The 27,287-nt window shown below is 41.6% G+C and overlaps 1 protein-coding gene across 2 annotated transcripts in view; it reads left to right on the top strand.

The window, feature by feature from the left end:
- Positions 1-27,287, top strand: part of RPGR (retinitis pigmentosa GTPase regulator) — a 163,863-nt gene that overhangs the window by 59,156 nt on the left and 77,420 nt on the right. For both annotated transcript variants that reach the window (XM_089673912.1, XM_089673913.1), the window contains exons 4-5: positions 7,588-7,650; positions 18,343-18,501. In XM_089673912.1, coding sequence (XP_089530038.1) covers positions 7,588-7,650; positions 18,343-18,501 — 222 coding nt within the window. The remainder of the gene's footprint in view (positions 1-7,587; positions 7,651-18,342; positions 18,502-27,287) is intronic.

Genomic DNA, 27,287 nt, shown 5'->3' with positions numbered 1-27,287 from the left:
CCATCCCTCCTCTCTCAATGAGTTAAAGTATAGTGTCATATAAGGAAGAAGATGATCAGAAAACGTTTTGTAGTATTTGTTGGGAAAGCTATTGGGGCCCGGGGATAGTAATTTAATAACTTTTTGGAGCTCCTCAGAAGTAATGGGTTGTTCCATAAATGCTTTATGGGCTACAGTGAAGGAAGGTATAGGAAAAGACTCTAGAAAGAATCAAATGGAGGAAGGTTCCACTGGTTGAGGCGGCCCGTACAGGGAGGCATAAAAATCATGAAATTCCTGAAACATCTTCTGAGGGTCTTGTGTGATGGTACCCCCCTTTAGCCAGAGTTTTGGCAGTGCTAAATGAGTGAATTTGGGGGTAAGCTTATGCGCTAGAAGGGAACCCGGTCTGCTTCGCCACGTAAAAAATGTATGATTCATCCAGCGCAATTGCTTTTTGACTTTTGTGGTGAGGCAGAGGTTAAGTTCCTAGCGGGCTTAGCCAAAACGTCTGAGGTCGGGGCAATTTTATGTTGGGCAACAAGCAATTCATATTCTCTAGATTTGAAAGAGATCAGTACCTCACAAAATTTTTTTATTCTGGAGGACAGCTGGATAAAGAAGCCTCTGACTGAGGCTTTGTGGGCTGCCCAATTAATAGAGGGATTCGTATCCTCCGCTTTATTAAATGCAAAGTAGGACTTGAGATGGTCGCCCACGGCCAGGCAACAGGACTCATCGCTTAGTAAAGACCCGTTTAATCGCCAACGTGGTTTAACCACTCTAACCGTCAAATCCGAGAGCATCAGAATCAATGGATCGTGGTCCGACCAAGGTGTCGATATAATTTTAGCTGAATGTAGCTTAGCTATCATTTCCGAGGGGAGAAAAACATGATCTATACGAGAATAATGATTATGCACCCTAGAAAAGTGGGAGTAGTCTGTAGAGGTGGGATTGGCCTCCCTCCATGTGTCAATTAGGTCATGGCGATTCAAAAGTTGCACAAACTCGCGGCTTTGTTTAGAAGGCAATTTGAGTTTGATTACATGGGATTTGTCGAGTACATGGTTGAAAGCCAGATTTAAGTCCCCCTGCCAAAATCACACCTCCTTCCAGTTCTTTAGACAAGATTTAAAACGGGAATGGAAGAAGGCCAACTGGTTCATATTAGGGGCATAGTAAATAAGAAAAGACACCATATTTCCATCCAAATGACCTTTAACCAGAAGGTATCGTCCCTCCCTATCCCTTAATACTTTAGTTTCAGTATATTCTAGCCGTTTGGAAAAACAAAAGCGCCACCCCTCTCTTTTTTTCAGAAGCGTTGGCGAAAAAACTAATTGGAAAATCCCTATGAATATATCTGGGAGTAAAAGAAGTGGAAAAATGTGTTTCCTGTAAAGCTACAATGTCGGCTAACAGAGACTTATAATGGGAAAATATTTTGAGTCGCTTAGAAAGGGAGCCTAAACCTTGAACATTATGAGAAAGCAAGCGGATCATGTAAGTGCATTCTTTTAAGGTAGACATGGAAAGCAAGTGGTAGAGCTATTACCGTATTTTTCGCCGTATAAGACGCACTTTTTCTTCCCCAAAACTGGGGGGGAAATGTCAGTGCGTCTTATAAGGCGAATATGGAACGGCCAGTCCGGTATTTCCACCGCGGCCGTGTCAGAATACCGGGCCGGCCGCTCAGCTCTGCAGCGGGACCTTACCTGTTCCTCTATCCAGCGGCGTGCTGTCTTCCCAGCTTCTGTAGTGTGGGCACTGGGCATGACAGCCGGGTGCCAAGTGCGCATGCGCAAGAAGCGGTGCTTTTTGTGAATGGTAAGGCGGTACCTGGGACACATGACAGATCTCAGAAGCCGCCGGACCAATCACAAAGCGCAAGTGCTTCTCGCTCATGCGCACTGGGCACCCGGCTGTCATGCCGAGCGCCATTACAGAAGCCGGGAAGACAGCGCGCGGCTGGATCGAGGAACAGGTAAGATCAAACAAAAACTCTGCGAAAGTAAGAGCGGGTACCTGTCAAATTCAGGTACCCGCTCCCCACCTCCCCAAAGGTCAGCAGTCATCTGTCCGCAGTCTCTGGTCATCCCTGTGCTGTCCGCAGTCTCTGGTCATCCCTGTGCTGTCCGCAGTCTCTGGTCATCCCTGTGCTGTCCGCAGTCTCTGGTCATCCCTGTGCTGTCCGCAGTCTCTGGTCATCTCCTGTACTGTGTCTGCAGTCCATTAGTTCAGAATTTTTTTTTCCTGTTTTCTGCCTCTAAAACCTAGGTGTGTCTTATGGTCAGGTGCGTCTTATACGGCGAAAAATACGGTATTAGACAAACTCACCCATCCGCGTGGAACATTAAGTATCCAGAAACCATTCAATACTCCTGGGTTGACCCTCGGACAAGAAAAATTAAGAAAATTAGAAAAGTGAGAAAAAGAAAAAGAGAGAAGCCAAAAAATGGCCAGCATCCAATTACAGGCTAAACAGTAGTATGCAAGGTAAGCTAACAAAAACCAATATCCTAGAAAATAGGTCAAGGAACAAAAGAGTCTCCACAAAGTCAAACAATGGGGAGTGTCTTGTAAACAGGGAGAGTGCATAGACTCTTCTTGGCACCCCGGAGTCCACATAAAACATAGATAAGACTTTTAAAGTCACCAAATTATTTTACCAAAGTGTAAAAATCAAAAACGTAAGGCAGTGCACACATAGAGAGGCCCCAAAATGGGACCACTAAGAGGCGTCCGTTAAAATTTTTTAAGCAGCAGCAAACAGTTTTCAAGACACCGGATGTGGTGTTGCAGTTGCGGATTTCTTCTGGGAAGCGGAAGACCATAGAGGTGAGACTGGAGGGGGGGGGGTCCATTAACTTTAGGCTGGTTTTGGGAGGAGGGGCATAGGGAGATAAAGCCCAAGTTCAGCAAAAGTCTTTCCCCTCAAGAAATGTAGAGAAAGAGGATTTGCTGTTATAAAGAAACTGTAGATGAAACAGTTCCATTGATAGCGGATATCCCTCTGGATTAAAGGTGAGAGTAGTGGTTTAAAGGTTCTCCTCTTTTGCATAGTAGGTTGAGAGATGTCTGCGAAGACTTGAATCCGTTATCCGTCAACCTCCAAATCTGGATGTTTACAGCATAACGAATCACCGACTCTTTGACGCTGAAAAAGTGAGGCTTCACTATTATGTCCCGAGGAGGGCCGTCTGGCCACAAAGGGACCAAAGCCCTGTGGATTCGATCTGTTTCCAGATGAATCTCATTAGTCGTCAGTATTGCAGCATGGATCAAGGAACGGCAATAGATGCTATATCTTTTACCGTTTCTGGCAGCCCTCTAATTCGGAAATTGCAACGCCTAGCACGATTCTCAAGATCATCTATTTTAATGTACGCCTCATCCAAGCGATCTTGAAAGTCGGCAATCATGCTAGAATTTTGTGATTTGTGCGGAATCTTGGCTACCGGTTTGACTAATAAAGATATCCGCCATTTCCCTGTCTAGCAGAGAGGAAGCTTGGGAATCACGGCCTGGAGACAGGCTTGCGGCCTGTGAAGGAGACCCAGGAGGACTAGGGAGGGAGCTAGGAGGTGCAGGAAGGTCACTCGCATGATCCTTGGCTCTGGAGGAATGTTCATCCTAAAGTCCAGGAGTAGAAGAGGGAGGGAGTCCCCTGTGACCGTTGCTATGACCCTTCAGCAGCCAAGAAGGCCTTGGAGCTGGTCTTGCCTCCCCTGCTTGCCCCCTTTACTGCGGCACGGGATCCACCTGTGGACTTTCCGGCCGGTTGGGAGGGCATAGGAAGAGCCCACACCATCCCAGCAATTGGTACAGATGAGTGCTGGCCGCTAGTGTTCCCCCCCGAAGTGCTGGGATTTTGCAGAGCGGTCAGCAGGACATCCGCTCCGGCCGCCCGCACATCCGCTCTTCACATGTGCTTTTTTTAATGCAAAAATGCTTCAAAAACTTTTCAGTGGGAAAGTAGCTTTAAAGAGAATTTAATGTTTGATCTGGACTTTTCTGCTTAACTAGTTCAGCTTTTTGGAGGTACGTAGTATGTCACACACACGGTTGATTTCCTCTGCACTGAATTAAATTGGAAGCGACTTTTGGTCATTTCCGGTTTCAGAGCTACCATTCACTGGGTGATACAGCCAAGGGAACATGTAACCAAGCATATCTGTGCTTGGTTAGTTGCTTTGGAGGACAGAGGAGAAATGACCCCCTAATGTCTCCATAAAGAGTACCTGCCCAATTCTATCACATGGGGGTTTGTTAACCCCTGGTGATAGCAATAATGTTAAATAAGAAAGAAAATTACAATAAAAAAAGAATAAAAGAAATTATAATAAAATGTATATTAAAAAAAAAATGTAACCCCTGTTGCCCCAAACACATATGCCAAGTGTGCATACATGTACTGTATTTAAACCCGTGATCATACCACGCTTTGAACATCGGAGTAAGAGTAATAATTCTAGCACCAGAGCTCATGATTACCTCTAAACTGATGAGCAGTAATGGCTTTTAAACTGTCACCTAAGGAGATTCTTGTTTTTTCTTTTCTTTTTTGCGTTATCACAGGCGCATGCAATTTTAAGACTTGACATGTTTGATATCTATTTTCCTAAATGCAACTCCAACTTCTACTGTATATTTTACCAAAAAATTGGGTATTGTGTGTTTGCACTAAATTTTATTTTACTATATTTTTTTCCTGAAAATATGCATTTGATAAACAGTTGTGCAAATATTGTGTGACGTTGTTCTGTAAATATTGTGTGCAACTATCATATTTTTATTCTACAATGTCTCTGCTTTCAGAAAATATATGTTGTTCTGGGGTTTAACTACTTCAGGGCCATACTGTTTCACCCCTTTCCTACCCAGACCATTTTTCAGACTTCAGAGCTATCACACTTTCAATGACAATTACTCCTGATGCAACACTGTACCCAAATGAATTTTGTATAATTTTTTTAGAGCTTTCTTTTGGTGGTATTTAATCACCAATGTGTTTTTTGTTTATGTAATCATTCATTGCTATATATAAGGAAAAAGACTAACATTAAAAAAATATTCTTAGTTTCTGTCATATTACTTTGCAAATAAATATTTTTTCTTCATAAATTTAGACCCAAATGTATTAGAGTCTACAAACTATGTTATACAATATATATTTTAAAATTGATCAATCTGGACTATCTCATTTCTTCAGGACCTAAAATTCCAGAACAGTACAAATGCGCCCCCCCCCCCCCCAATGACCCCTTTTTGGGTGACAGTCTAGTGTATTTAGTAAGAGGCATGATGAGTTTTTTAAGTTGTAACTTTTTGTCTCAATTTTTTTTTTAGAATAAAGAAAGTAATTAAAATGTATTTATTTTTTCACAAAGATGCCATTTTAACAAGTTGTTTCTCATATACAGCACATGCATAATTATAATTACTCCCCAAAACACATGCTGCTATGCCCTCCAGATATGGGAATACCACATGTGTGAGACATTTTCACAGCCTAGCCACATAAAGGGGCCCAAAATCCAAGGAACACCTTCACTTGTTCTAGGGGCGTAAATTATACATCGAGGTTCCTGACAACCTATCACATTTTTGGGGGTCCTGGAGCACCAAGACAGTCAAAACTCCTACAATATAAACCTATTTTGGAAAGAAAACACCCCAAAGTTTTTTTTTGTTTGTTTTTTTGTTTTGTAAATCTTTTGAAGACTTTGTTTTTTGCCACACGTTTTTGGAAAATGTGAAAGTGAAAATGCATTTTATACACAAAGTTGTCAATTTAGTATGCCAATTCTCACACACAGCATGGGCATATTTAGAATTACACTACAAAACACATTCTGCTACTCCTTTCAAGTGAGGCGATACCATTAGTGAAGCTCTTTCAGTATTTGGACTGATTATGTACCAAAACACAAACTATCCTTGTATGTTTAACTCTTTTGCATCTCCCTGGCAGCAGAGTTTTTCCTGTCACCTCTCCTGCTTTTCTTTTCTCCTTCCTAATCTGTCCTCACTCAGCAGTCTGTCATTTCTGTTTTATGTCTTCCCTTTTCAGCAACAGTAAATCTTAAACTGTCAGTTGATCAGCCTTTAGGCTCTGATTTAAGACACAGTGCCAAGAATTAGAGAGCAAGTGAAAATGTGTACAACAGGGTGAGAGTGCATTACTGGATTTTAAACAGTAGAAAGTTCTTTTAATTGTTTTACATAGCTATACCTGCAAAAGGGGCCAGCCTGAAGTTATCTATCAGGACTTAAGAGTACCACTTTAGGACCAGTTCATACTACATGCATTTCAGTTGCTTTTTTTCTATATCCAAAATACACAGAAAGTAGGTGATATGGTTGTCAATGTCATAGTTAACATCAATGCTTGCAGTTCCACTTGCAGAAAAAAAAGTAGTACATACTGCATCTTTTCTGCACAGAACTGTACTGGAACGCAGTAAAATGCATCAGAACGCACCAAAATGCACTGGGATGCACATGTCCCTATCTAAATTGAAGAAAAAGAGAGAGGAAAAAATGAACTGGAATGTATCAAAAATCACTGGAATGCATCAAAAGCGCACTAAAATGTGGCAAAAACGTGCATGCAAAAACACAACTGGACTGCGTATTTATAGTGTTAACTGGCCCTTCAAGTATAACTAAGGCTAGGTTCACATCTATGCAGGTTGTGTTTGAGCCGTTTCTGCATTGTGTTTTTGCCGCGTTTTTGATACATTTGCCTTGTGTTTTTTTATTTTTCATTTTTTTTTCTTGCTGCTAGGCATATTTAAAACGCAAAACTCATCAAAAACACAATACATGCTTTTCTGCAGCATTTCCATTGAAGTCTATAGAACCAAAACTGCAACTTTTTGCGTTAAAAAAAGTCCCTGACCCTTTCCAAAAAACACACCGGGTGAAAACGCACAGGTTTGAACATGTCCCATAGGAAATCATGTTAATGGACTGTACTGTGTTTCTGTAAAACGCTGCAGAAAACGCTTTGGTGTGAACCTAGGGTAAAGGCAACACCTTTTTTTTTTAGTTTTGGGTAGAGTGGAGATGGATTAGAACACCTGTCAGTTTTTTTTATTGCTGTCTGTGCCCCCATTTTAGGAGATTCCCCCTCTCTATTTGTCTTGTTTACCATTACTAGTGAAAGTGACAGTAAAGAAAATCCCAAATTTTGGGTTGTCCCCAGAAAGGTAATAGAGGGGAAATCTCCCAGTGAATACACTAGTTCTGTTGACCTGGGGGTCCCCAAGCAATTCCCTTAATTAGCAGAGATTTCCTATCACTTCCTCTTTGGATATAGGGACCGGAAGTGAAGGAAAATCTCTGCAATGGGACACAGATGGTGAAAAAAATTCTGACAGGGTTATAACCCACCCTCCCTCTATTCAAAAATTAAAGCAATAGTTGTGCATATAATTCTACTTTAAGTCATTTTATGGCCAGGAATACTGATTTTTAAATGTTCAAAAAATTTTAAAATTGCTAGTGATGAAGTGGTTAAAGTATTTTATAAATACAGCTCAATATGTTATATATTTTTCTTTTGCTAGTAGGGGTTAATGAATTATATTCTGTTTGCAGCCTTGAAATCAGAAAAAGTTAAATTTACTGCTTGTGGGAGAAATCACACCTTGGTCTGTACAGGTAATATCTGTATTGTATTGCTTTTTCTGTGTGAAACTATTTGTGTAATTGAAAGCACTTTAAGCTTCCAATGTGGTTGAGCAACAGAGAATGATCATTTAAAATCTATAAGGACTTGTTCACACAGACAGTAGGAGGATGGTAAAGTCATGTTGCAATTTTACCCCCCCCCCCCCCCCCAAATCACCCTCCTAAACAATGCAATGTAGCTACTCAGGGCTATACCCATGCCACGGTAAAGATTAAATGGCATGTAGCATTCGGCAGGTGGTCATGCCACAGAACGCAACCCACTTGTTTGAACGAGCCCGAACACATGCCTCTTAACTGCAGCTATATACATAGAGAGGTAAGTGTAGACAAACGGTCAAATGCACAGTTGGAATTTTTGTGTGTAGCATCTTACCTGCAAAGAGCATGCAACTTTCTAATTAACAGAGACAACAGCCATTTAATTTTCTCAATGTGACAGGGGTAAATTATGTTTTTAGTTTAAAGTCTTACATAGTTACATACAGTAGTTAGTCTGGCTGGAAAAAAAAGACAAAAGTCCATCCAGTTCAATCATTAAAAAAAAAAAAAAAGTTATAATCCTACACCCACAGTGTCCAATTTGCTCCTGCAGGGGAAAAAATTCCTTCCTGATCCCCCAAGAAGCAATTGCATATTCCCTGGATCTACTTTACCTATAAATAGTAACCAGATATATTGTGTGTATCTAGGAAAGTATCCAGGCCTTTTTTAAAGCAATCCAATGAGCTGGCCAGTACCAATTCCACATTTTCACAGCTCTTACTGTGAAGAAACCTTTCCGTATTTGGAGATTAAATTTCTTTTTCTCCGGACGTAAAGAGTGCCCTCTTGTCCTCTGTGATGACTTCAGGGTGAATAACTATACAACGAGTTCACTATATGAACCACTGATGTATTTACACATGTTGATCATATCCTTCTCGAGAGAATAAATTCAGTTCCTCTAATCTTCCCTCATAGCTGAGCTCCTCCATGCCTCTTATCAGTTTGGTAGCCCTTTCTCCAGTTCTGGTTTTGTGAATTGGTGCCCAAAATTGAACTGCATATTCCAGATGAGGTCTTACTAATGATTTGTACAGGGATAAAATGATATCTCTCCCTGGAGTCTTTACCTCTTTTAATGCAGAGAGGATTTTGCTTGCTTTAGAAACTGAAGCTTGGTATTGCATGCCATTACTAAGCTTGTGATCTAACAGACCTCCCAGATCCTTCTCCACCATTGATTCCCCCAGTTGTACTCCCCCTAGTATGTATGATGCATGCATATTCCTAGCCCCCAAGTGCATAACCTTACCTTTATCAACATTATACCTCATTTTCCACATAGTTGCCCAATTAAACAGTGCATTGAGGTCAGCTTGTAAGTTGGAGATGTCCTTTAAGGACGTTATTCCAATGCACAGCTTGGTGTCATCTGCAAAGACTGAAGTTGTATTTTTAATCCCAGACCCTATATGATTTATAAATGTATTAAAAAGTAAGGGTCCCAACACTGAACCTTGGGGTACACCACTGACAACCCTAGACCATTCAGAGTATGAATCATTAACCACTGCTCTCTGAATACAATATTTTAGCCAGTATTCTATCCATTTACATACAGATTTTTCCAAGCCTGTAGACTTTACCTTACACATTAGCCATGTGTGGTGAACGTTTTCAAACTCTTTTGCAAAATCCAAGTATACTATGTCCACAGCCACCCCTCTGTCCAAGGTTTTGCTCGCCTCCTCATAAAAAGAAATCAGATTTGATTGACAACTTCTGTCTTTCATGAATCCATGCTGTCTGTTACTTAAAATATTTTTTCCAGCAAGAACTCATCTATGTGGTCTTTTATTAAACTCTCCAGCATCTTCCCAACTACAGAAGTTAAATGAACTGGTCTATAATTACTTGGTAAAGATTTTGACCCTTTTTAAATATTGGCACCACATTGGCCTTACACCAATCCAGTGGTACTGCCAGTCATTAGAGTCCCTAAAAATTAGAAACAATGGCTTTAAAATGACAGAGCTCAATTCTTTAAGAACCCGTGGGTATATGCCATCCGGTCCAGGTACTTTATTCACCTTTACTTTGTCTAAATATTTTTGGATCATATCAATTGTGAGCCAATGTGGAACATCTGGAGCTGTGTCAATACCATGCCCATTATGGACAAGAGCTCCCCCATGCTCCTTTGTATACACAGAGCTGGAAAAGGTATTTCATAAATTTGCCTTCTTTTTGTCCCCAGTCACCCACTCTAGATTATTTTGTAAAGGGCCTACATGCTTGGACCTGACCTTTTAACTATTAATATATTTGAAGAATTTTTGGGGGTTGGTCCTGCTATCTTTCACAATCTGTCATTCGTTTTCAATGTTTGCGGCCTTGATTTCCTTTTTGCATGTTCTGTTATATGCTTTGTAATGTTTAAACGATGATGGCGTTACTTAATTTTTATATTTAATAAAAGCTCTTTTCTTATTATCTATAGCTTTTTTAACTTTGGCCTTAAGCCACATGTAGCAATCGTGCACACAGAGATGGATGCAAACCTCCATTTTGGCAAAGGCCTCCATCTTGTATCATTTTCTACTCCCAAATCAGATTCCTCCGATATCCCCCCTCCCTGTCCGAGGAGTGACATGTGGTCTGTTTGATGCAGAGATCAAAGGCATCAAGACCAGCGGGAGAGCTCATGTTTATAAACCCCAATTAGCCTGGCCCCCAGAGGTCTGTGAGGCTCTGCTTAGAGAAGGATTGTTAAACCATAAAACCAAGTACTTCACTGAGCTCAAAGACATTCCAGGTAGTCATAAAACGGACTCACATTTAACCATCCCCTTTTCCCCTATGATAACATATCTTGGACTATGAAATCCGTACATAAAAACTGGGCATATATTTAGATTGGTCTCATTAATACAAGTCGTCTGATATATTACAACCCCTAGCTGGCATCAACAGCAGAGCAGAAAATTATATCTCCTTAACCATCCCAGCAGGTATGTCATATTTCATACCTAGACGTTCAGCAGGTGATTCTGCATATTAATATACTACTGGCAAGGCTGCTAAATGCACCGAGAATAAGTTATGAACCATGACATCAACTCGGAGGGCTTTTGGTTCTAGCTTGGGTCTCCGCCCCAACACCCCTCCCCAAATGAGGCAATTGGTTCTCTGCTTTAAGGAGACACCCTGCTGAGTTCCTAGAAAAAGCTAAGCTGAGTTGAGCTAAGAAGCCCCTTTTAACATCGGAACTAACTTCAGGAGATAAAAGCCCTTTTGCTCAGGAAACTTGATTTGCTTAAACCAAGGCTGACGGCAAGTACTTTATCTCTCTAAATTCCTTTCTGTTATCTCTTTGCTGTGTTATTGCTCTCTGTATATTTATATATACACCCTGTTCCAAATTATTATGCAAATTCTATTTAAGTGTCACAAAGATTAAATATTTTGTTTTTCAGTTTAACTCATGGATGGCATTGTGTCTCAGGGCTCTTTTGATCACTGAAAACAATCTCGGACACCTGTGATAATTAGATTGGCAGGTGAGCCCAATTTAAGGAAAAACTACTAAAGGAGGGTGTTCCACATTATTAAGCAGAGCACCATTTTCAAGCAATATGGGGAAGAAAAAGGATATCTCTGCTGCCGAAAAGAGTGAAATAGTTCAATGCCTTGGATGAGGTATGAAAACATTAGATATTTCACGAAAACTTAAGCGTGATCTTCGCACTATTAAGAGATTTGTGGCTGATTCAGAGCACAGACGGGTTCGTGCAGATATAGGCACATTGAGGAAGATTTCTGCCAGATCCATGCATCGGATCAAGAGAGCAGCTCCTAAAATACCATTACATAGTAGCAAACAGATATTTGAAGCTGCTGGTGCCTCTGGAGTCCCACGGACATCAAGGTGTAGAGTCCTCCAGAGTCTTGTAACTGTGCATAAACCTTCTATTCGGCCACCACTAACCAATGATCACAAGCAGAAACGGCTGCATTGGGCAGAAAAATACATGAAGAAGATTAATTTTCAAACAGTCCTGTTCACTGATGAGTGCCGTGCAACCCTGGATGGTCCAGATGGATGGAGTACTGGATGGTTGGTGGACGGTCACCCTGTTCCAACAAGGCTGCGACGTCAGCTAGGTTGTGGTGGAGTCATGTTTTGGGCCGGAATCATGGGAACAGAGCCGGTCGGCCCCTTTAGTGTCCCCGAAGGTGTAAAGATGACCTCTGCAAAGTATGTGGAGTTTATGACTGACCACTTTCTTCCCTGGTACAGAAGGAAGAACTATGTTTTCCGTAATAAAATCATCTTCATGCATGACAATGCACCATCTCATGCTGCAAAGAATACCTCTGCATCAATGGCTGCTATGGGGATAAAAGGAGAGAAAGTCATGGTGTGGCCTCCATCTTCCCCTGACCTCAGTCCTATTGAGAAGCTTTGGAGCATCCTCAAGCAAAAGATCTATGAGGGTGGGAGGCAGTTTACATTCAAACAGCAGCTCTGGGAGGCTATTCTGACATTTTGCAAACAAATTCAAGCAGAAACTGTCCAAAAACTCAAGTTCAATGGATGAAAGACTTGTGAATCTGCTATCAAATAAGGGGTCCTATGTTAAAATGTAACGTGACCTGTTAAAATGTTTCAAAAGTTAAAATGTTGTTAAAAGTTTGATTGAAATAGCTTTTGATTTCAGTAAATATGCTGCAAACACAACAAATGACAATTTTCAGTTCTTTACAAGCTATAAAGTGTTTTGAAACTTACTGCGCGTAATAATTTGGAACAGTGCATTGTAAGTTTTTTATGTTTAAAAAAAACACTGTTATCATTAGGAGGTTTGTTCAATAAAATTTGAATTGTACTCTTAATTGTTGATAACATGAGAATTATGCTGACTGTTATTTACATAAATTATTTAGGTAAATGAGAAAAATATCATTTGCATAATAATTTGGAACAGGGTGTATATATATATATATTGGTTTACATCTTTTTCGGTAAATATTTTTATTGCACCATGTTGACCTTTTAGTAATAAATCTTACTTTCTGAAAGTGTTGAACTGTTTTTAAAGCTCTTTGATGCAAACTAAGAACCCCTGCCTCTGAAGAGCACTACTGTGTGTGTGTTTTAAACTTCGGTATATCTCTGCCTGCGGTGACAGTGGTATACCGACGCTTATGCAAACATCATAGAGTTATTGCTGATATTGCCGAGTTTCCTCTTTCTCTGTACAAAAAGGAGGTGGTGGCAGTGTGAAGGGTTAATTGCGTAATTAACCTGACCCAGTAACAATCGCTCCCAGGCTGCAGATACACAGATTGTGGTCCATTAGCTGGAAATTTTTTGTGCAGAGTGCAGCTGGGTGTGGCATTGTTACGCACGTGACAGCGCGGTTTTAGATTGTCTAGTCCTTTGGTCACGAGTTTGGTGAAAAGGGCTGGGGTCTGACGCCGCGATCGTCACACCACATTTGATTTTTAGACTTTTAAATATGTTGCCCATGGAAATATATTTTGCAGTGTGTTCACATAGTCTTTTTGAAGAACTCCCATTTCTGTGTTGTGTTCATTGATGCGAATATTCCCTCCCAGTCTAGGTCTTGAAGAGCAGCTCTCAGCCTTGGAAAATTAGCTCTCTTAAAATTGAGCGTTATTATTTTTCCCGTATGTGCTTGCTGTTTACAGCTAACAATAAATTAAATCATTTTATGGTCACTGCTACCCTGCTGCTCTTTTATATGTGCTGTTTAGACTTTCCTTATTTCTTTTTGTTGTCCTTCCTTTTTTATGCTGGCCAACAAATCTTCTAATTTTTCTCCTTATATTGCAAGGTGATTAGGGCTTAACATTCAAACAAATTTAATTTCTAATTCCAGCAGTGAAAGGGGTTAACCTGAGCTCAGTTTTCTGATAATTAAACGGTGTCAGACAAGAATGCACCCCTTTAAATCCTATGGAACTCTTCTCACTGGTCTGATATGTTTCAGTTGCATTTTTAAAAGTCCTACTTGCTGCATTTTTGGTGTGTATTTGTTGCGTATTGGGGCCCTTTCGCAATGATCAGATTTTGAGTTAAAAAAGTGGATCATATATACACTATATTGCCAAAAGTATTGGGACACCCCTCCATATCATTGGATTCAGGTGTTCCAATCACCTCCATGGCCGCAGGTGTATAAAATCAAGCACCTAGGCATGCATACTGCTTCTACAAACATATACTAAATATTCCACGGTCAACTGTTTCTGGTATTATAATAAAGTGGAAGTAACTGGGAACAACAGCAGCTCAGCCACGAAGTGGTAGGCCATGTAAAATGACAGAGCAGGGTCAGCGCATGCTGAAGCACACCGTGCACAGAAGTCACCAACTGTCTGCAGAGTCAATAGCTAAAGACTTCCAATATTTGTGTGGCCTTCAGATCAGCAGAACAGTGCACCGAGAGCTTCATGGAATGGGTTTCCATGGCCAAGCAGCTGCATCCAAGCCTTACATCACCAAGTGCAATGCAAAGCGTTGGATGCAGTGGTGTAAACCATGCCGCCACTGGACTCTAGAGTAGTGGAGACGTATTCTCTGGAGTGACGAATCACGCTTCTGTGTCTGACAATCCGATGGACATGTCTGGGTTTGGCGGTTGCCAGCAAAATGGTATTTGCCTGACTCATTGTGTCAAGTATAAAGTTTGGTCGAGGTGCGATTGTGGTGTGGGGTTGTTTTTCAGGGGTTGGGATTTGCCCCTTTCTTTCCAGTGAAGGGAAATCTTAAGGCATCAGAATACCAAGTCATTTTGGACAATTTCATGCTCCCAACTTTTTGGGAACAGTTTGGGGATGGCCCCTTCCTGTTCCAACATGACTGCGCACCGGTGCACAAAGCAAGGTCCATAAAGACATGGATGAGCGAGTTTGGGGTGGAGAAACTTGACTGGCCTGCACAGAGTCCTGACCTCAACCCAATAGAACACCTTCCGGATATATTAGAGCGGAGACTGTGAGCCAGGCCTTCGCATCCAACATCAGTGTCTGACCTTACAAATGTACTTTTGGAAGAATGGTCAAACATTCTTCTATCATTTGAATGTCACAGCAGGCAGTCTGCCCATTCTCCTCTGACATGAACAAGGCATTTTTGTCCACACAACTGCCGTTCACTGGATATTTTCTCTAATTCAGACCATTCTCTGTAAACCCTAGAGATGGTTGTGTGTTAAAATCCCAATAGATCAGCAGTTTTTGAAATACTCAGACCAACCTGTTTGGCACCTACAACCATGTCATGTTCAAAGTCACTTAAATCCTGTTTTCCCAATTCTGATGCTCGGTTTGATCTTCAGCAAGCCGTCTTAACCACGTCTAGATGCCTAAATGCTTTGGGTTGCTCCCATGTGATTGGCTGATTAGCAATTTCTGTTACCAAGCAATTGAACATGAGTACCTAATAAACTAGCCGGTGAGTTTGTGTATGTGTATATATATATATATACAGTTGTGTTCAAAGTAATAGCAGTGTGTTGAAAAATGTGAATAAAGGTCAAAATCCTTCTAATAGCTTTTATTTCCATACACACAAATGCATTGGGAACACTACACATTCTATTCCAAATCAAAACATGAAGATAAATATATCAAATTTGTGTTGTTCCTCTGAAAAAATTAAAGGAAAGTGAATATTAGACTGTTCAAAAAAATTGCAGTGTTTGTATTCTTCTTTACAAACTCAAACATTCACTATATAAACTGAAAAATGTTTGAAGATTTTGCTTTCCTTTGAATCACTTAATTAATATTTAGTTGTATAAGCACTGTTTCTGAGAACTGCTGTACATCTGTGTTGCATGGAGTCAACCAATTTCTGGCACCTGTGAACAGGTATTCCAGCCCAGGATGATTGGACTACATTCCACAGTTCTTCTCTATTTCTTGGTTTTGCCTCAGAAACTGCATTTTTGATGTCACCCCACATTTTTTTTCTATTGGATTAAGATCCGGGGATCGGGCTGGCCACTCCATAACGTCAATCTTGTTGGTCTGGAAGCAAGATGTTGCACGTTTACTGGTGTGTTTGGGGTCGTTGTCTTGTTGGAACACCCATTTCAAGGGTATTTCCTCTTCAGCATAAGGCAGCATGACCTCTTCAAGTATTCTAATGTATTCAAACTGATCCATGATCCCTGGTATGCGATAAATAGGCCCAACACCGTAGTATGAGAAACATCCCCATATCATGATGCTTGCGCAACCGTGCTTCACTGTCTTCACAGTGTACTGTGGCTTGAATTCAGTGTTTGGGAGTCGTCTGACAAACTGTTTCCGGCCACTAGACCCAAAAAGAACAATCTTACTTTCATCAGTCCACAAAATGTTGCGCCATTTCTCTTTAGGCCAGTCAATGTGCTCTTTGGCAAATTGTAACCTCTTCAGCACGTCTTTTTTTCAATAGTGGGACTTTACAAGGGCTTCTTGCAGATAGCTTGGCTTCACATAGGCGTCTTCTAATTGTAACAGTACTCACAGGTAACTTTAGACCTTCTTTGATCTTCCTGGAGCTGATTTTAGCTGAGCAGCCTATCATTTTCTGCACTTCTTTATATGCTTTCCCCTCTCCAATCAACTTTTTAATCAAGGTACGCTGTTCTACTGAACAATGTCTGGAACGACCCATTTTCCACAGAATTTCAGAGAGAAATGCACTGTAACCAGCATGTACAACTTTTGCTGCCTTCCTTCCTTAAATAAGGGCAATAATTGCCACCTGTTTTTCAAAGAATGAATGACCTCACTAATAGAACTCCACACTGCTATTATTTTGAACATGCCCCTTTCAATTAGTGATTCAATTACACAGAATCAGCAGCATGCATGTCATGACTGTTGGGTCTGTTGGATTTCTATTACTCTACTACACCTGCTAGTAGATTATTTGCCATGTAGAAATATAATTTCTACCAAAAACAGTGATTGATCATGTTAATGATGTCTGACTGCTATTATTTTGAACACAACTGTATATATATGGTTTTATAATGGACTATGTTAGAAACCTTAAAAATTTAGAGTTCAAAGATAAAGCTAGACTGACAGTCTTAGGTCCCAGCAAAATGACTCACACACTCTCTGGCCTCAAAAAAATGTTAACGTATTATATTATCTTGAGGCTTCAGATATACAGTAAGTCAGTTCTTTATAATAGATGCTATATCTGCTTATCTTTGAATTGTGTATGCAAGACACTGAATTCATAAATAAATGAATTCATAAATACATAATTTATAAAAAGTTAACTGTGCATTTATCACTTAGATCCGTATCTCCAAAACTGTGGCTTAAAGCCTTACTCCTAAATAAAATAGCTTGAAAATTTTGAAAGTTAAGCTGGCATTTTTTAAATGTCTGTTCTTGGGGTTCAGATATACTGTACTTTTAAAGAGTAACTCCACTTTTGTTGAGAAATCTCAGTGATTTATGTACATTACAGGGATTTTAACAAACTTTGCTGCAGATTCCTACCTTTTGTTATTCTGAAGAAATAGCTGGTTGTCTGTGTCCATGTGCAGAGTGAATCTTTATGGGAGTGATTTTCTATTTGTCAGTTGCTGAACTTTCTGGGCTCTCATGAGGAAAGGGGCGGGGTTTCCATCTCTTTCAGATGTGTTTTCCTTTGGGAGTATCTCAACAAAAATGCCATTTTTGTTGCAGGGGATGCCCAAAATCTGACTTGTATATTAGTGCGGATTTCTAGGAAAATCGGTAAGCCAATCACACAAACAGGAAATGACATTTCTGGGGGGGGGGGGGTGTTCTGTACACCATCTGTTTACAGAATGCCTCCAGATTGCCATATTACGTTACATTTTACAGAAATTACGTCACTGCAGATTGTACAGGAAAGGTAATTTTGAATGACATTCAATTACAATATAACTTGTGTCGCAATTGTATACACTAAATTATCTTTTTTTTTAATTTGCTATTTTTTTTTCTGTAAATACAGATCACACACTATATGTGTTTTTGTTTTTTTAGCTTGAGGCCTGCTGCAGCAGTTAAAAATGTATCAGCTATAAAACGGCATGTGACTTTAATATTTATTCTATTGTAAAGCGCTGAGCAAACTGTTGGCGCTATATAAATCCTGTATAATAATAATTTAGCTTTGCTTGCAATATAATTGTGAATTATTTATTTCTGTTTTACAAAAAAAATGAAAATCACAATTTAAAGCAATGTTCACTCATTGTTTGTTGCTCAATGTGATCATATTGCTTTAGAGGGTAAATGCTAAGTGTATGGTTTGTTCTTGTTGAGAAATAATTGGGAGTCCCGCTGCTTTGCCAAGTATTTGTGGGTTATGGTTCTGCCTTTGTTGTGTGACTTTTTGTTCATGGAGTTAAAGTAATATTGGCCACCAACTAATACATAAGAAGAAGAAATGTCTTAGGTCTTTCTTATATGGTAAATAACCTGAAAGCAGCAAGCTGATGTTCTTGTTAGCTAAACAAATACATCACAACAGGTGACAAATCTGTCAGCTAAGTTTAGAGGTTGCCATGCTATGTAATGAGATGCAGAAGCCTGTGTGGTTCACTGACAGAGAACTGTCTGCTGAAAATGAAAATGTACACCTGTGTGTTTTATCTTTTGTAGTACAAGGAAAGGTTTACTCTTCTGGATGGAACAGTGAAGGACAGCTGGGACTTGGTGACACTACTGAAAGGGCAAGCTTTCATGAAATCTCCGTCTTCTACTCTCAGTATAAAATCAAACAGCTGTCGGCTGGATCCAATACATCAGCTGCCTTAACTGGTAGGTGCCCTGTATTAACGCTTATTACCAACTGCCACATCTAGTGATCTGAAAGGTTCAGAAATGTTTTTCCTGTCATCGTTTTATGGAGTAATATGTATGTGTGAATGGAATAGACAGATGTTATGACAACCTCGAAATTAGAAATGATATCTTCGGAATGCTTCTTTTTCCAATGTAGCCAAGTAGCAGAAATTAAAGAACCCTTCTTAAGGTGCAGCTTTACTTTAAAGAGAAGCTGATAAATGGTTTTGTGACAATCCATTTTAACTGTCATGAGAGAGATTCAGAAACTACCACTGCTGACCTCTCTGAAAATGCTCTTCACTTTTCACAGTGACTTTTCACTTTTGTGTGTTATTTGGAGCTATTTTCTTTTTTACGGCTTCAAATCTGGTGCAATTTTTAAATTTTTCATAAGTTTTACAATCTGAAATTTTGCTAAAAAAAAATACTTGGAGCCCCCAAACCATGTTATATTTTTGGAAAAAAGAGACGCTGTACAATAAAATAGTGGCAGCTGCAATTTTTTTTTTGTTACACTATATTTGCACAACTGTTTAACAAACTCATATTTTGAGGGAAAAAAAAATAACTAAACAAACTTTATTGCACACAAACACAATATAATACCCACTTTTTTGGTAAAATTTAAAAGATTGGATTGTGTTGAGTAGATAGATACCAAATATGTCAAGCCTCAAAATTGTGAGTGATTAATGACAGGACTGAAAAATATCCATAGGCGATGCTTTAAAAGCCTTTGCAGGAAGCATCATTAAATTGCAGACCAAGTTATTGTCCCATCCGGACTGCAGCGGTCTTGCCATTTAGGGAGTACAGCAGCACTTATGGAGGGTGGAAGCCAGAGTTAACCAGCTGGTGATTCTCCAGTTTGTTAATTTGGAAAGTTAACGCCAGCAGTGCTGGGGAGGAGATGTTGAAGGAGGGGAAGTACTGTACGGGGTGGGTTCTGTGGGGAGGGGCTGATGTGAAGGGGACAGAGGACAGTACTGTGAGGAGGGGTGGGGGGTTGAAGACACTGCTGTGAATAAAGGGGGTGGGGGGAAGGGATGTGAAGGGGACCTGAGCACACTACTGTGCAGGGGTAACTGTGTTGTGAAGTGGGGGACTGTAATGTGCGGGGGATTGAGCACACTGATGAAAGAACAGGATTGTGATGCAAGATGATGTGGGCTGTGATGGAAAGGATCTTACTCATCGCACAGAAATGCAATTTGGACCTCTACTGGAAGAAAATTTTACTGATTGGACCTCCATGAAATTCGATTCAATATCCCTGCTTTATGGGTTATCAACTTTAGAAGTTTTTTTTTAACCAGCTCCTGCCCAGCTTATTGTACTGTGACAGCCGGGTGGGACAGCTCTTGTGCTGGGAGGATACCATATGATGACATGTCACACGGCGATCGGTGGTGAGCTGTGTCCCTTGGACACAGTGCCTCACCGATCAGAGTAAACAGCCAGTGATGTTGTCTCTTTATATGTGACTGGACACAGCTGATCACATGATAAACGAATGCCGGTCATCAGCATTTCCTTTTCTCAGGGCTGTCACTGTCTGAGAAAAGGAAAGCTGATAACTGGGGACAGGGGACACAGCCATGGCCAAAAAAAATTGGCACCCCTGCATTTCTGTCAGATAATGCACCACTTCGCCCAGAAAATTGTTGCAGTTACAAATGTTTAGGCATTCTCATGTTGAATTTCTTTTGTTTGTATTGGTATGACACAAAAAAGTGGAGAAACAAAAAGTCAAATCTCACACATTCCAAACCCTAAAAGTGGACTGGACAAAATTATTGGCACACTCAATTTAATATTTGGTAGCATATCTCTTGGAAAAATGAACTGAAATCAATCGCTTCCTGTCAGTGAGTTTCTTACACCTCTGGTCTAAAACTGGAGTTTTGGACCACTCTTCTTTCTCCAACTGCTTCAGCTCTCAGATCAGAAGGGTTTATTTTCCCAGGTGCTGTTTTGAGATCTCTCCACAGGTGCTCTATGGTATTGAGATTTGGATTCATTGCTGACCAGTTCAGTACTCTCCAGTACTTTGTCTGAAACCATTTCTGGGTGCTTTTTGACATGTGGTTTGGGTCATTGACCTGCTGTAAGATCCATGACCTCTGACGGAGACCCAACTTTCTGACACTGGGCCCTACATTGCACCCCAGAATTCTTTGGAAGTCTTCAGATTTCATAATGCCATGCACGCAGTCAAGACATCCGGTGCCTGAAGCAGCAGTACAACCCCAAAACATCAGTGAACCTCCACCATGTTTGACTGTAGGGACTGTATTCTTTTCTTAAAAGGCCTCATTTCTTTTTCTGAAAACAGCAGAATGATAGGATTTACCAAAAAGCTGTAATTTAGTTTTGTCTGCCCACAGCACATCCTCCCAAAAGGATTTTGGCTTCCTCGTGTAAGTTTTGGCAAACTCCAATCTGGGTTTTTTATGTTTCTGTGTCAGCAGTGGGGTCCTCCTGGGTCTCCTAATATAGCGTCTCTTTTCATTCAGATGGTGAATTATAGTGCAAGGTGACACAGTTTTACTCTGTGCCTGAAGTTCAGCTTGAGTTTTTTTGGAAGTTGATTGAGGTTCTTTAGCCACCATTCAAACAATCCTTTGTTGTGGTCTTTGATCAATGTTTCCCTTTCTATGGATACATCCAGGTAGATTAGCCACAGTGCCATGGGCTGTAGACTTCTTGACAATGTTGCTCACAGTTGACACAGGAGCATTAAGATCTAATTGGAGATGGCCTTGTAACCTTGAGATTGTCCATGCTTTTCCACAATTTTTGTTCTCATATCCTCTGACAATTGTTTGCTGCTCTTTCTTTTCTCCATGCTCCATGTGCGACACACAGACACACAACAGAAGGGTTGAGTACATTTTTCACCATTTTCACTGGTTTCCGGTGTGATTTCTATATTGTCAGCACCTGCAAATACATGTGGGTTTAATTACAAATAACGGGAGCATTACAAACTTGGAATGCAATTATTTATTACAATTTTGAGATGGTCACTATAATTTTGTCCATTCCACTTTTGGGGTTTTGCATAGAATGTGTCAGATTTGGCTTTTTGTTTCTCCACGTTTGTGTCATATCAATACAAACAAAAGAAACATGAGAATGCCTAAACATTTGTAATTGCAACAATTTTCTGGGCGAAGAGGTGCATTATCTGACAGAAATGCAGGGGTGCCTATATTTTTGTCCTTTACTGAATTTACACTGATAATTAGGACACTGATCATCAGTGCCCTGATAGTTGGGGCTAATCCGTGTTCATCAAAGCAGCATTTTTGTGCCTATTAGTGCACATCAGTGAAGAAGAAAAATTATTTATTTGCAAAATTTTATAACAGAAACAATTCAAACTTTTTGGCCTTTTTTTTGTTTAGCAAAAAAAAAACTGCAGTGGTGATTAAATACCTCCAAAAGAAAGCTCTATCTGTCTAAAAAAAATTATAAAAATTTAATTTCGGTACAGTGTTGCATGACCGTACAATTGGCATTCAAAGTGAGACAGTGCTGAAAGCTGAAAATTGGCCTGGGCAGGAAGGGGATGAAAGTGCCCAGTAGGGAAGTAGTTAAATTATTTTAATTTTATGTTGGTAAAAATTTGTATTTTTTTTAAACAGGTCTTCTTTATGGAGGCATCTGGGGTCTATTAGACCCCCATTGCCCTCCACTGCAGCTAATCAAGCGCAGATATTGTCCTGCCAATGCTCATTTTCTTCAAGTTCATTCATCACTGAAGAAAACAAGGAATGCATATTCCTAATCTCCTAACCCATTCATGTTTTCATGAGGGGCACCAGGGATGTCTGGCTAATAAAAGGTACCAAGCTCCCAGCTGCAGCTTGTTTTAACCACCTAAAGTCCAGGCCACTTATAAACAGCTTCATAGATAGCATGTGGTAACGTTAGAAAAGTATAGCCTTATAATCACAAAACAGTGTTATCATCTGTGTCCTTTTTAGCCAATGCTAACGCTGTATATTGGTCGGCAGCAGGACAGGGCAGATACTTTTGATGTGCTTGCTTTTTATAGCATGTTAAGTACAGTATGTGCCCTAGTATAAAAATTCACATATTAAGATCACTTTCACAAGAAGTGCGATTTCAGCCCCATTTTTTTTGAATGGACTGAAATTGCACTGCACCAAAAGTAGTGCATATACTACTTTTTGAAACGCACGGCAACCAGATTGCATGGTACTCTTGTTCCATGCTATGCGATGCGGGCAAACATACTGCATTTGCGATCTGTGTTTGGTGTGTCGTTAACTTTGCACTGGTACCCACTGCAGATCACAAGGACAGTGCAACTGGAATGTGATGCAGGAAGCCGCACAGGAACGTTGCTTTCCTGCATTGCGTCCTAGTGTAAAGGGCCCTAAATGCTGCACAGTCAACCCACATCCAATATTTCGTTTTTTGGCAGACGTTTGTGGATGCATGTTCCTATATTTCCATGGAGCTTCATTGGTGAGATCTCAATGCTTGAAATCCTGGGTCTGCACATTGGAACAGGAGGAGCTGGAGCATTTCCAGGTTGACAGGAACATTGAAAATTTCCAGGACAGAAACACAGGCAAGAACTATGGAAGAAAGGTCTCACTGTTGGAGTATCCAGGACTTAAAAGAAACCGTGGGTCTGATTCAGTCCTCTGGACTTTTCCTATTACTAACATTACACTTTTGGATGGGCTTACTCTTTAATGTGACTTAAACCTTTTTTTTTTTTTTTTTTTTTTAAATATTAAACATGTTATACTTACCTGCTTTGTGCAATAGTTTTGCATAGAGCAGCCCTGGTCCTCCTCTTCTGGGGTCCCCTGTCTGTGCTCTGCTTCTCCTCTTCTGCGTGTGCCCCCGTAGCAATAGGAAGAAGGGCAGCCGCACACCGGAGGATAGATGAATATAGTGTGTATTTATTAATCCATAGGACACACAAAACACCAGGACATAAATACAGGACTTGTTAACGCGTTTCACACGATCGCGTGAAGCATTGTGTGTGGTGGTGAGACAGAGCCTGCACCTGTTGTGGATTGATTTGGATTGTTTGCCTGAGCGGTATACCTTTTGTTCTTTGGTGTGCCCCCATAGCAAGTTGCTTTCTATGGGGGCACTTTTTTGTGCTCCCAAGCCGCCCTGTCTTTGTCCATTGACACAAACTTTACAGCTGGCCCCCATCCCTCCCCCACCTTGTCATAACATTTGATTGACAGCAACTGGAGCCAATGGCTGCTATCAATCTCATGCACATCACTGGATCGGGATTGCGCTTGGGTAAGTATAAGGTGGGGGCTGAACGGATCCTGTAGTTCAGAATGTTTTATACCTTAATGCATAGAATGCATTAAGGTAAAAAACCTTAAGGCTTTAGAACCACTTTAAATTTTACTAAATACAACACTGATAGTTGCTTTGGTGCACCAAGAATGTATATGTTTGTTGTTCAAATGTCAACCAACAAAACCTACAGGGATTTTTTTTTTGGAACATTGAAGTATTTTTTGGGTTGTACACAATGCTGTCTGTTGTAGGTAGCAATTATATGTATTTTCAACATCAAAATGGTGATTTTGTTCTTCAAATCTGTGCTTTTAAGATATAGTCAATCTTCTACGTAAGGAAAACTGCTTATATAGCTTTCCCAAGTTGTATTATTATGATTATTCTTTTATATGATTATTTTAAAGCATACCAGAGGAAGCACCTGATAAAGCCGCTCTGGCATTACAACACAGTTCATAAAATAAGGATATTTCAGTATTCATAAAGTGTGTTTGTTATTGAAAGACTTGTTTGCTTCATTTCCTTACCATGCATATGGTTTTAGATTGTAAGCTCTCATGAGCAGGGCCCTCCTAATACCCTTTTATTGAATATACTGCATATACCAGTACAGCACAAACAAGTGAGCTCAGACAGCGGCTCTACTTCCGGATGGTACTGGAGGAGTTTGTCCAAGAGTTGACTTGTTCAGCCAGCCGGAGACACAGTGTGGGAGGTCAGGAGAGCTGTGTATTGAACTATCCAGGGGAAGAGACTGCTGTCATTAGCAGGTTATTACGAGCCCTATAAGGTGGAACCATATCTGGATCTGGAGTATCCATGTATGCTGTGATCTTGGAGCTGTTTCTGATGGGTATGTGAGCAGAGTGTGACCTTTGTGTTAGCAGTATCATCCCATGTGTCCACATTGAGCTTGATGACCCCTCAGCCCTAGACCAGACCTAGATAACCCCATAAAGGATACATCTTTTTTGCGCATTTATTATGCGCTTCTGGTAAGTGCATAGTTTTACTGTTTCTCGTCACTTGAAGTTACCAACACGGAGCACAGATCACCTTACTATATGGACCTACGTTACAGTTGTTGAATGAACTATCCACATCTGTCACTCAACTTTATGCTATTGTCATGTTGAAGCATCATCATAAGACGTAACTTTCACATCACCGTATATGCGCCTCAGCAGCGCTCACTTTGTATCTGCCGTATTTTTCGCTTTATAAGACGCACCTGACCATAAGACGCTCCTAGATTTTAGGTTTTTTACGCTCCTAGAGGCGGAAACAAGAAAAAAAATATTCTGAACCAATAGACTGCAGACATAGTACAGGAGATGACCAGAGACTGCAGACACAGTACAGGAGATGACCAGAGACTGCAGACACAGTACAGGAGATGACCAGAGACTGCGGACACAGTACAGGAGATGACCAGAGACTGCGGACACAGTACAGGAGATGACCAGAGACTGCGGACACAGTACAGGAGATGACCAGAGACTGCGGACACAGTACAGGAGATGACCAGAGACTGCGGACACAGTACAGGAGATGACCAGAGACTGCGGACACAGTACAGGAGATGACCAGAGACTGCGGACACAGTACAGGAGATGACCAGAGACTGCGGACACAGTACAGGAGATGACCAGAGACTGCGGACACAGTACAGGAGATGACCAGAGACTGCGGACACAGTACAGGAGATGACCAGAGACTGCGGACACAGTACAGGAGATGACCAGAGACTGCGGACACAGTACAGGAGATGACCAGAGACTGCGGACACAGTACAGGAGATGACCAGAGACTGCGGACACAGTACAGGAGATGACCGGAGACTGCGGACACAGTACAGGAGATGACCGGAGACTGCGGACACAGTACAGGAGATGACCGGAGACTGCGGACACAGTACAGGAGATGACCGGAGACTGCGGACACAGTACAGGAGATGACCGGAGACTGCGGACACAGTACAGGAGATGACCGGAGACTGCGGACACAGTACAGGAGATGACCGGAGACTGCGGACACAGTACAGGAGATGACCAGAGACTGCGGACACAGTACAGGAGATGACCAGAGACTGCGGACACAGTACAGGAGAGGACCAGAGACTGCGGACACAGTACAGGAGAGGACCAGAGACTGCGGACACAGTACAGGAGAGGACCAGAGACTGCGGACACAGTACAGGAGATGACCAGAGACTGCGGACACAGTACAGGAGATGACCAGAGACTGCGGACACAGTACAGGAGATGACCAGAGACTGCGGACACAGTACAGGAGATGACCAGAGACTGCGGACACAGTACAGGAGATGACCAGAGACTGCGGACACAGTACAGGAGATGACCAGAGACTGCGGACACAGTACAGGAGATGACCAGAGACTGCGGACACAGTACAGGAGATGACCAGAGACTGCGGACACAGTACAGGAGATGACCAGAGACTGCGGACACAGTACAGGAGATGACCAGAGACTGCGGACACAGTACAGGAGATGACCAGAGACTGCGGACACAGTACAGGAGATGACCAGAGACTGCGGACACAGTACAGGAGATGACCAGAGACTGCGGACACAGTACAGGAGATGACCAGAGACTGCGGACACAGTACAGGAGATGACCAGAGACTGCGGACACAGTACAGGAGATGACCAGAGACTGCGGACACAGTACAGGAGATGACCAGAGACTGCGGACACAGTACAGGAGATGACCAGAGACTGCGGACACAGTAAAGGAGATGACCAGAGACTGCGGACACAGTACAGGAGATGACCAGAGACTGCGGACACAGTAAAGGAGATGACCAGAGACTGCGGACACAGTACAGGAGATGACCAGAGACTGCGGACACAGTACAGGAGATGACCAGAGACTGCGGACACAGTACAGGAGATGGCCAGAGACTGCGGACACAGTACAGGAGATGGCCAGAGACTGCGGACACAGTACAGGAGATGGCCAGAGACTGCGGACACAGTACAGGAGATGGCCAGAGACTGCGGACACAGTACAGGAGATGGCCAGAGACTGCGGACACAGTACAGGAGATGGCCAGAGACTGCGGACACAGTACAGGAGATGGCCAGAGACTGCGGACACAGTACTGGAGATGGCCAGAGACTGCGGACACAGTACTGGAGATGGCCAGAGACTGCGGACACAGTACAGGAGATGGCCAGAGACTGCGGACACAGTACAGGAGATGGCCAGAGACTGCGGACACAGTACAGGAGATGACCAGAGACTGTGGACAGTACAGGAGATGACCAGAGACTGCGGACAGTATAGGGGATGACCAGAGACTGCGGACAGTACAGGGGATGACCAGAGACTGCCGACATGGTGCAGCAAATGACCAGAGACTGCAGACCGTACAGGGGATGACCAGAGACTGCAGACAGTACAGGGGATGACCTGAGA

Source organism: Staurois parvus, unplaced genomic scaffold, assembly GCF_062004578.1.
Source record: "Staurois parvus isolate SC_StPar_1 unplaced genomic scaffold, SC_StPar_1.0 ptg000145l, whole genome shotgun sequence".
NCBI classification, from domain to species: Eukaryota; Metazoa; Chordata; class Amphibia; order Anura; family Ranidae; genus Staurois; species Staurois parvus.
This window is presented reverse-complemented; position numbering and strand designations above follow the sequence as displayed.